At 39.1% G+C, this 11,688-nt stretch overlaps 1 protein-coding gene across 1 annotated transcript; it reads right to left on the bottom strand.

Annotated features, from left to right (window-relative positions):
• Positions 1–10,284: 10,284 nt before the first annotated feature.
• Positions 10,285–11,412, bottom strand: LOC102416501 (olfactory receptor 8S1-like). The gene has a single exon (XM_006049133.4). The coding sequence runs from the start codon at positions 11,330–11,332 to the stop codon at positions 10,394–10,396; it is 939 nt and encodes a 312-aa protein (XP_006049195.4). The 5' UTR covers positions 11,333–11,412; the 3' UTR covers positions 10,285–10,393.
• Positions 11,413–11,688: the final 276 nt, after the last annotated feature.

Genomic DNA, 11,688 nt, shown 5'->3' with positions numbered 1-11,688 from the left:
AGGCATCAGAACACAAAAGTTAAAGAAACAGGTCAAACATGGAGTTAGATTTGTTCTTTACTATTGCAGCTGGACTCCTAGTTAAGTTTATGAGAAAGAATAATTCATAGAATCAGGCTATGTTTGAAGCAGAATCCAATTCCATACAGGTTAATGTTCTGAATACAGAAATGGGGACGGTGGATGGGACTTGTGAATGAAATGAAAGAATAGGGTTCAGGATGGGGAACACATGTATACCTGTGGCGGATTCATTTTGATATTTGGCAAAACTAATACAATTATGTAAAGTTTAAAAATAAAATAAAATTAAAAAAAAGAATAAATTGGCAAAGCTATTGAAGGCACAATCATAAGAGTTGCTAAAATGATTTGCCATAGGTTCAGGATACAAAGAAATTTAATGAAGCTCTGATGAGTGATAGGGTGATGAAAGGAATGGGCTAAAGAACTGAAATATTTAGAGATCTGTAATGTTAGTAAAAATCTGAGAGGCTGGAAGATAGAAGATTATAATCAGAGATTGAAGATTACAGAGGTGAGACCACTCAGATAAGATGGATGGTCATATTTTGAGGTCAGCATATAAGCACAGAGCTGAAATCAAGTTGAAGGACAGTAAAGAGTTGTATGTTATAGAATTTGAGATCAAGTTATTATATGATTTATTAATAAATGCTAATGTTTCCTATTATGTCAGGGACTGAGATTTGAGAGGAAGACTTTGAGCTCAGTACCAAAGAGAGAGAAGGATGAACAATGGCAAATATTGGTGAAGAGACCACTTTTTCTTGATTAGAGTAAGGATAATGAGGATTGAAGAGTTTCAAGAACTATTTAGTTGATAAAGTTGGAAGGACTTGGTGGTAGTTGGTATGGGGAGTGAGGGAGAAAGAAGAGGAGGGTGATTACTAGGTCTCCCAACTTGGGAGCTGAATGGATAGTGTCACTAATGACTGAGATACCAAATTCAAGAAATTAAGTTAAGGGGGAAATAATATAATTTAAACTTGTTTTTTTTTTTTTAATTTTATTTTATTTTTAAACTTTACATAATTGTAAACTTGTTGATACAGGAACATCAATGGGATGTAAAGAGTGAGATATCAAGAATCCAAATACATAAAGGCATAAACTCTAGGAAGGATTCTAGTCTGGGATGCATGCTTTGGCATTAGGCTGGAAATTAAACCACAAGATTGGCTCTGAACTCCTACCGAGAGTGAGTAGAATGAGGTAAACCATGAACAATGAACAGAATCTTAGAGTATGCCAACATTAAGGGATGGGCAGAAGAGCATTTCTAGTGGCCATAGTCAAATATAGCTGAGAGCTTTGGAATAATAAATGTTGCAAAAGACTATAGGATTTTGCATTTAAGCTATTTTGAAGCTAGAACTACTTTAGGACTTGGGGTTAGGTGGTGAATATATATTAGGTTTATCACATTTCACCCTGGTAGCAAATAACCTCAAACCCTCAGTGAATTAAAACAAGTATTTATTTCTTGCTCATGAATATGGCATCCATCTTGGATTGGTTCTGGTTTGCCTGAGCTCATTTGGGATTAGATTCAGTTCAGCTTTGTGTGTCTCTCATTCTGGTACCCAGGATGAGCATCAGTAGCTACCCAGTGGCTATTTTTGTGGCAGAGGGTAAGCATTTAGGAAGCAAACTGAAAGGCACAGTCCCTTAAATTTTCTACTAAGAGTTGTACACTGTCAGTTCTACTCACATTTCACTTGTCAAAGCAACCCCAAATGGCCAAGTCCCATTCAGTAGGAGTTGGGAAATCATGCCAATCCTAAAAGTAGAGGGAGGCGAGTATCAGGACTTGATGAACAGTAAACCTGTCTAAATACAGTTAGTAAACATGGGTAAAGGGGAAGGTCAAATACTCTTTAAGAAGTTGAAAGATAGCCAATAATCATAACAATTAATATGGGCTTCCCTGGTGGCTCAGACAGTAAAGAATCTGCCTGCAATTTGGAAGACCTGGGTTGGATCCCTGGGTGGGGAAGATCCCCTGGAGGAGGGAATTGCAACCCACTGCAGTTTTCTTGCCTGGAGAATCTCAACGGACAGAGGGTCCTGGTGGGCTACAGTCCATGGGGTTGCAGAGTCAGACATGACTGAGTGACTAAGCACAGCACAGGAATACGGGTCAAGTACTATTTTAAGCTTTTAACGTATAAGAGTATACTTTAATCAATATAACCTCCCTATAAATAGGTAATATCATCAACCTATTTTATAGATTAGGAAATCAAGGCAGGAAAGGTTCAGCATCATGCTCAAAGTCATTTAAGTAAAAATATCAGAGCATAGGACCATGAGTGAGTGACAGTCACTCAGTCGTGTCTGACTCTTTGGGGACCCATGGATTATAGCCTGCCAGGCTCCTTTGTCCGTGGAATTCTCCAGGCAAGAATACTGGAGTGGGTTACCACTGAGTTTCGGTTAAAGCAAAAGACTGCTGCTTAATCCCCAGAGACAAAGACAGCATACTCACCTTTCTCCTACTCTAAATCAGGGAGTCTTATTATCTTTTAAGTGCTTCTTGAGGTTCATCAGCAGAAAAAGTCTTGGCCTTTATTTCTGTGACTGAAATAATTTTCAGTTATCTGTATGCACACCACAAAGTTCATCATCTTTGTTTCTTGGCTATAAATGCAAGATGTTTTCCATAATATCAGTACCATCATACCTTTGCCTGATGGGCTGTGTATGTTATTTTTTTTTAATCTGTAGTCTCAGGAGTGGAACTATATAACTTTATTTTTTATGTATGACAATAATTTATCTTTCAAGCTGTCATTTAGGTGTGATACAGAAGCTTAGTTGAGTCATTTGATTATGAATGCAATGACATTTAGTAATTTCTCATTTAAAATTTAAAACTTATTATAATTCATGATTTTCACCTTTTGTCTCTTTCCAGGGGTCAGTGTTATGCTCCTGGTCTGGCACGGACTGTGATGTTATTGAGGAGTAGCATCTGTTTCTCAGTGTTTATCTTTGTCCTGTGCTGTTCTCCTACTCCACAAGTAAGTCATCCCTTCTTGTCCTCAGGCATTTCCCCACCCTTCTCTCTGGGAAATCTATCATGATGTGAATCTTCCCGATTCATTTTCTGGCAAGACTGGGCATTCTGATTCTTCTCATTCAACTACATCTTATTCCCCTCATGGGACACTTTGCAGGCGTTTGCTGTCTCATATTAAGCTTATAGCCTTGAACCTCTAATAGGGAGCCATTCTCCCCGTCCTTTCCCATGCATTCTAAGATCAAGGAAAGTCAGGAGAATGTCTCCTGCTCACTTACATTGTGGAGGGACCTATAAAAATCAAAATGGAGTCTAATAAATGCTTTCTGCTTCTGTAACTCAGTTTGCCTCTTGCATGATCATGTAGATCACGTAGTTTTGGAGAAATGGAAACTTACAACAATGCCAGGAACTTAAACTTATCTCACTCACCCTGCTTCTTGCAATTACCCAGTCCCTGTAATCTTGCTTAGCCATGCTTGTCTGTGTGAAGGTCAGGCAGTTCCCCACCCGCCTCCCCATCCTGCATGCCTAAAGTATCCAATAGAAAATATAGAATGCAAACCTGGAATTGGGATCCTATAAAGGAACTGTACACCAACAGCTGGGGCTCAGAGCTTGGAGTGTTGACTCCTCTGGGCCACCAGTGTAATAAACCTCGCTCTCCAATGCTCTTGAGTGTTGCTTGGTTTCTCAACAGTTTCTGCAACAACATCTAATAATTCATACAGCCTTTTCTGGTCTTGGTTGGAGTATTACTCCTTTGTCCAAGGGATTCTTCAGGCAAGAATACTGGAGTGGGTTGCCATTTCCTTCTCCCGGGGATCTTCCTGACTCAGGTTCAAACCCTGGTCTTTTGGCATCATATGCCAAGTCTTTACCATCTGAGCCACCAGGAAAGCCCCCTTGGTTGTTATACAAGACCAGAAAAATCTCTGTAGTTAATTCTCAAAGGGATTTACATCTTTCTGATCTACACGTAGAAGGAGGACTCCGTTCTCCTTCACATTTACATCTCCAAACTTAAAGAAGGGGGAATATTTAGTACACACAAATGTTTCAAATATTGTCCAAGGATGGAAGACAGAATGACAAGACCCATATTCTAAATACTGCTGCTGCTGCTGCTGCTGCTAAGTCACTTCAGTCGTGTTCGACTCTTTGCGACCCCATGGACGGCAGCCCGCCAGGCTCCCCCGTCCCTGGGATTCTCCAGGCAGGAATATTGGAGTGGGTTGCCATTTCCTTCTCCGGTGCATGAAAGTGAAAAGTGAAAGTGAAGTCGCTCAGTCGTGTCAACTCTTCGCGACCCTGTGGACTGCAGCCTACCAGGCTCCTCCGCCCACGGGATTTTCCAGGCAAGAGTACTGGAGTGGGGTGCCATTGCCTTCTCTAATTCTAAATACTAACTCTCCTGAATTTTCTCTTTTCTCTCCTTCCCTGTTTAGTGAGGGAATGCCTAGTTGTGTTCTCTTTAAAACGTTTTTTACCTTTTCAACTTAAGATTCCAAAGATTTTTATGTCTTTGTTCTCTGTTTTCTCTATGCTTGGGCAAGAGGTGTGGATTTAGGGGAATAAGTGAATTAAAGCCTAAGTTGGAAGGAAATATCACAGTTCTATTAGTACTTTTCAACACATCCTCTCAAATGCTTTCCAATTGTTTATTGCCACTTGATCTGCTCACTAGATTCATGATGGTGATAGGTCAGTTATTATAATATCATAACAGCAATCAAGCTTGTCACACAAATGCTCATTTCCCTAGCTATTCATGCAATGACTTTCACTTCTTTCATATATTTAATTGCTATAGATATCATTTGCTTTTTATAACCTGTTGACAAAATTGATTGAGAAGTCCTGTTTCTGTTTTGTTTTTATGTTTTATTCTCTTCTATTTTTCTTTACAATTTTGCCATTTCTTATAGACAAGAATGCTAAAGTTTTGGAGGGATGTATTTACCTCTGAAGACTGTTTTTCAGTTCCAAAATTCTCTGAATGGATTAACTTATGCTGGGAAGGCTGGACACTGGAGTTCATTTTGGTTGACAATTTGGTGACACAAATCAAATTAAACTATTCCGAAACCAAACCAAACCAAATGAAATTTAGAGTAGCTCACCTTAGAGTGGTGGGAAAATGGACAGGTCTTAGATGTGCTAAGACATCTATATGTGTTTTCCTGCTCAATCCCACCTCTTCTTTTTTCTGTTTATGTCCTCTAGAGGCATCAATTTGAATGAGACTGATGACTGGGCCAAATACTGGGAAGGGTTGGAGAAAGAGAAATCGCACCATCTCTAGTGATGCTGTCTTGTCTTTTCACTCTTTTCCTTTTCCTTTTGGGGGTTGATGGATACTTTCTGGGTGTATAGAAAAATATATGAAAGTTAATTAATTTTAAGTATTGTTTATTTCATTCACTTAAGTGTGGAATAAATCTAATCTTGTAAATCAGAATTAAGGTAGAAAAGCCTAACCTTTCTGAAAATTCCACTGATTTCTGTCCGTAAACCACTATTATCACATTAAAGATGATTATCCCTGGGCCAAGGTTGGGACTGTGATTTCCTGGCTTATTTCCTCTCCTACATTCATCCTTACCACAAGCAATGCAGTCCTTCTTAAAAGGGCTCTTAAAATTTTTGTTGGATTGCTCTCATGGATATGAGATTTAGTATCGATATCTAGGAGCAGAATGCCAAAAAGTGACTTGAAGTCCTTTAGATTCCCTATCTCTTCAGCACCTTTATTCTTTTTTTAAAAAATTAATTAATTTATTTTAATTGGCAGCTAATTACAGTGTTGTGAGCACCTTCATTCTTTGATCACAGATGTATTTTCACATGTGGGGGAAAGTGACAATTTAGGAGATTAGGATTAACATATATTGTTGTTCTTTATTTGCTAAGTTATGTCTGACCCTTTTGTGACCATGTGGACTGTAGCCTGCCAGCCTCTTATACGCTGCTGCTACTGCTGCTGCTAAGTCGCTTCAGTCATGTCTGACTCTCTGCGACCTCATAGACGGCCTCCTACAAGGCTCCCCTGTCCCTGGGATTCTCCAGTCAAGAACACTGGAGTGGGTTGCCATTTCCTTCTCCAATGCATGAGAGTGAAAAGTGAAAGAGAAGTTGCTCAGTCGTGTCCGACTCAGCGACCTCATGGACTATAGCCCACCAGGCTCCTCCGTCCATGGGATTTTCCAGGCAAGAGTACTGGAGGGGGTGCCATTGCCTTCTCCGTTTTATACGCTACTATGTATAAAATAGATAATTAACAAGGAACATAGAGTAGTATACAGTAGTATAGCACAGGAACTATACTCAGTATTCTGTAATGACCTATATGGGGAAAGAACCTGAAAAAAATGAATACGTATATATGTATAACTGATTCACTTTGCTGTACACCTGAAACTACCACAACCTTGTAAATCAACTCTACTCCAATAAAAAGAAAATTCTTTTCACAGTCTGTCATGAAATACCTTGCAAACTCACCTAGCGCTTTGCTACACCTTTTATATAGAATTTTCAGATTCTTCACTGTCAGGCAAGATTTTTGGAAGGCCAGAGATAGGAAGCATTCTAAGAGTGGGAGGTCATATGACTATTCTGCTGCTGCTGCCGCTAAGTCACTTCAGTCGTGTCTGACTTCGTGCGACCCCATGGTTGGGGACTTTACCTGGCCTTTTATTTTTCCACCGGTGAACCAGGAAATGAAGTGTTAACCTGTTTTAAAGATCTTTAAGTATAAATTAAATTTACTTTCATTTATTTACTTTTTGACCACTCTGCACGGAATGCTGGATCTTAGTTTCCCGACCATGCACCCTGCAATGGGAGTGCAAATTCTTAACCACTGGACTGCCAGGGAAGTCCAAAGTATAAATTAAAGGGTAACCCAAGATGATGACTGAATTAAGAGGCACTATTCTCTATTTTATGACCAAGATTTAAGAATTTGTTTTCTAAGTGTTAATGGAAGAGGTATCAATGTTATTATGAGTCTGTTAATTTATTAGCACCTGTCCTGATTTGTGAGGAGGAACACTTTCTCATTGACTCCAGCAATGGCTCTTTAGGGCTTTCATGTATTCAGTTCTGGGCCTCTTTCAGATCTCAGAGAAGAAGCTGTTTATGCTTTAGTATCCAGTCAAATAGCTATGAGAAGTTTCCTCTGGGTCTCCTAGCCAAGCACACAAGGATGAGGCATCCACTGAAACAGCAGTATAGGCTCAGTTCAGTTCGGCAACATTTAGAGGCAAGCCCTCCCAAACAGTGGGAGCAACAGTCAGGAAAAAGGGAAGAATGAGTTCGATAAATGGGCTGTCCCATTGAAATACAATACTTGAAATTGTGATGTAGATGTACACTTGGCCTGGTTGTAATCTGTCAGTCCAAATTAGTTACATAGTTCTTCATTAATTTTGTTAAGAAGTTGTAAAACTTAACATTCCCTTCTTCAAAAACACATCTCCCTACCAATGTGTGAGAGACAATGGTGATATGCCTCCACAGGTAGTAGAGATCATACATGGGAATATGTTTTTGGTTAGTTTAATTTTCTTATTTATTGAAGGTGTAGTTAACAAGGTGTGGTTAAGATTACTGTATTCTGCACTACAATTTTTTTTATAAGGTAGAACTCATGTTAGGTGTTCTTGAGACAGTATTAAAAGAAGTGATTAAGTGTACTCATCTTAATGGTACAGCTTGATGGATTTTGATATACGTGTGCACCTCAACACAGATCAAGATACAGAACCTTTCATCAGTTTCGGAAGCTCCCTCATGCTGCTTCCCAGTCAATCCATTCCCCACTGATAGCCATTATCTTGATTCCACTAATAAATGTATTAATGTTACATTTCCAGTCAGTTTTTAACATCATGTGAAAGTGTTAGCTGCTCAATCATGTCCGACTCTTTGTGACCCTGTGGACTGTAGCCTGCCAGGCTCCTCTGTCCATGGGACTTTCCAGGCAAGAATACTGGAGTGGGTAGCCATTCCTTTCTCCAGGGGATCTTCCCGACCCAGAAATTGAACCTTAGGTCCTCTGCATTGCAGGCAGATTCTTTACCATCTGAGTCAACAGGGAAACCCCTTTAACGTCATATAAATGAAATTATAAAGTATACACTCTTCATGTCTGGCTTCTGTTACACAATATCCATGAACTTCATCTATTTGTTGTTTCCAGTTTTTTTTAATTGCTATATAGTACTCCATTGTATAAATATACTATATGTACAAGTTTATTTACTCATTCTGCAGGTGGTAGATATTTGGGTTTATTACATATTTTGGTTACAGTGAATAAAACTGTCACAAACATTCTAATAATGTCTTTGCTGGATAATTAAACTTGTTTCTTTTTATATATATGTAAGAGTATAATTAATAGATCTTAGATATGTGGTTTTGATTTACCACAGATTTCCCCTAAGTGATTGAACCAGTTCACATTCTCACTTATCAATGTTTGTGAGCTCATTTGTGCCACTTCCTCATCAAGACTTAAAGACTTTGAGTGTTTTAGACTTTTACTATTTAGAATGGTTTCATTTATATACAGCTTGCTGCTGCTTCTGCTAAGTTGCTTCAGTCGTGTCCGACTCGGTGCGACCCCATAGACGGCAGCCAACCAGGCTCCCCCGTCCCTGGGATTCTCCAGACAAGAACACTGGAGTGGGTTACCATCTATACAGCTTAAGAACTTGCTAAACTCATAGTTCCCTTCCTTTTATCTTTGTTTTGTGTTGTGTTGAAGTGGCACAGACAAGGCTGAGGATGAAACCTTATCTATATGGATGGCAAAACAAATGGATGGAAGAAACCTGAATCACTGATGATTCTATTTAGATATTCAACCAATTATAGAACCATCTATCTCCATGAAAGTGAAAGTGTTAGTTGCTCAGTCATGTCTGACTCTTTGTAACCCTGTGGACTGTGGCCAACCAGGCCCCTCTGTCCATGGAATTCTCCAGGCAAGAATATTGAAGTGGGTAGACATTCCCTTCCAGAGAATCTTCCCAACCCGAATCAAACCCGGGTCTCCTGCACTGCAGGCAGATTCTTTACCATCTGCCTGGTGGTGGTTACCTGAGCCACCAGGGAACCCAATAGCTATTGATAATTCAGTGATAAATATTCTTTCATGTTTGTTTGTTTAAAAATTTTATTTTTTGTTCATCATGAATTTTTGCAATAATTTTTTTCATATAAATTTATTTATTTTAATTGGATGCTAATTACTTTACAATATTGTATTGGTTTTGCCATAAATATTCTTATGGTTTATGTTAATGTTCATCACATATTTGTCATTTGAAGATGAAAACACTTTATAAAGAAATCTTACATTAAGTATCTTTAATAGCAGTTCAGTTTTGCTGTTTTGTTCATATAGTTTTAAGGGTTCATTGTTAAGTTTAATCCTGGGATTTTATGTTGATGTTGTAACAGCAATGAATAATTTTCTATGTTAACATATTTTTTGTCTGTTCACTGGATTTTGGTGTATAGAAACTATTTTTGTATCAATATATTAAGATTTTTGCATCATTTAAGTCTTGAATACTAATAAGTTTTCATTTCTAATGGAATTCTTAGATTTTCCAGATAGAAAATTTCATCATTGCCAATATTTGTAGATATTTCTTTCCTCAAGCAAAATTTAAATCTTATATCTATCTTCATCTAGCTGCAGTAGGGGGAAATTACATGGTCTTATTAAGTACTATGGTAATTATTCTTTTATTGCTAATTACTTTAGCTGTAATTCCTCCAATCTGATTTGATCACAAACCTTCTGGTGGGCTATTGATTAAAGTTAAATATTTTTAAATGAAATATAAAGTCTCTTTTGAATCTTTCATTATTAAGCATTTCAGATTGATTTTTTGGTAAATTTTATTCTATTTATTTTTTTTTTGAGAAATCAAGCCACCTATGTATGTTAACTTTCCACACTAATTAATTTCTTGTCTTATTAGTGTGCTTGTGGAAGAATGCTTTCATATTCTTTCCCAATCAATAGAGCATAGACTTTTCAAATGGAAGTTTAAAATATATGCCTCTACTTTTCAATAACAAGATATGGTGCTCAGGCAAGCTCTAGGATCTTTTGTGTACCCTATTTGACTCTGTGTTGAGGCAGGAAGGAGGCTTCCCCAATGACTCAGTGGTAAAGAATCTGCCGGCAGTGCAGGAGACACGGGAGACATGAGTTCTAAAAGAGATGGAAACAACTGAGCGAGAGCAATGAGCGCGAGAAGGAAGAGACAACATAAGACAAAGCTCAATCTTTGCAGTTTTGATGAGTAAATGTAACTTACTTCAATGCCTAAAATATTGCGAATATTTTCCCAGTGTCCTTTTCACAGCTGTCTTTACTTCCTTGTTCCTTAGGCTGTAGATAAGGGGATTCAGCATGGGTGTGATCACACTGTATTGTAAGGAAGAGAGCAAATCCAGGGAGGAACCAGAGGAAGGCATGAGATAGCGAAGCATACCTGAGCCAAAGAACAGGATCACTGCGATGAGGTGGGAGGAGCAGGTGGAGAAGGCTTTGCTCCTGCCTGTGGTGGAGCTGATGCTCAGAATGTGGAATATAATATGAACATAGGAGAAGAAGATTGGGAAGAAGTTTCCAAGCCCGAGGAATATAGTGGAGAAGGACAAGATACTGATATTGATGGAGATATCAGAGCAAGACAGAGGGAAGAGGGAGGGAAGCTCACAGGTATAGTGGTGGATGGTTTGAGCATCACAGAAATCCAGGTTAATAGCCAAGAGCACAATGATGACTGCATTGAGAGAGGCCAGGCCCCAGGAGCCCCACACCAGCCCCTTGCAGAGCTGGTTGCTCATCACCTGGTTATAGAGCAAAGGGTGGCAGATGGCGGCATAACGGTCGTAGGCCATGACTGAGAGCAGACAGGCTTCATTTCCCGCAGTAAGAAACACAAAGAAGACCTGGGCTAGACAGTCCTCTACTGAGATGGTCTTCTTCTCAGACAGGAGGTCCTTCAGGAGCTTGGGCATAGTGACAGAAGAGAAGCAGAGGTCTAGGAATGATAGATTACTCAAGAAGTAGTACATGGGCGTGTGGAGGTGGGAGTCAGTCCTGATCACTAATATCATTGTCAGGTTCCCCAGTAGTGTCTGGAGGTAAATTCCCAGGAATAATACAAAGAGCAGAGCTTGGATGTGGGGGTCGTCAGACAGCCCAGTGAGAATAAACTGGGTGATGGTGCTGTGGTTCCTCAAGGCCATTTGTTGAGATTATTTTCCTGTAATAAAATAAAGGAGAGGTGAGATCACCTATGATTGTTCCTGTTTCCTTCACAGCATCACCCCTTCTGCTTACACATTTCCCCCTGTGCTGTTTGGGTGGTGTGTTGAGACACTCACTATATCCTTCACTGTACCTCAGCAAGAACTTTTATTCTATGTTGTCAATCACTATTCTTGGATTGCAGTCTTCACATACTTAACAGAGCATCTCATTCCTTTTTTTTTATAGGGATTTAATTGGAAAAATAAATATAACTGGCTTCCTTGTACATTCATGGTAGTGAGTTTCCACCTGGATTTTTCCTGTTGTTTCAGTTCAGTTCAGTCACTCAGTC

Source organism: Bubalus bubalis, chromosome 4, assembly GCF_019923935.1.
Source record: "Bubalus bubalis isolate 160015118507 breed Murrah chromosome 4, NDDB_SH_1, whole genome shotgun sequence".
Lineage (NCBI taxonomy): Eukaryota > Metazoa > Chordata > Mammalia > Artiodactyla > Bovidae > Bubalus > Bubalus bubalis.
The sequence above is the reverse complement of the archived record's forward strand: the minus strand, read 5'-3'. Positions and strand labels throughout refer to the sequence as shown.

Bases quoted from the DNA above. Each gene is read 5' to 3' on its own strand.
- LOC102416501 (XM_006049133.4), bottom strand. From the start codon at position 11,332: ATGGCCTTGAGGAACCACAGCACCATCACCCAGTTTATTCTCACTGGG.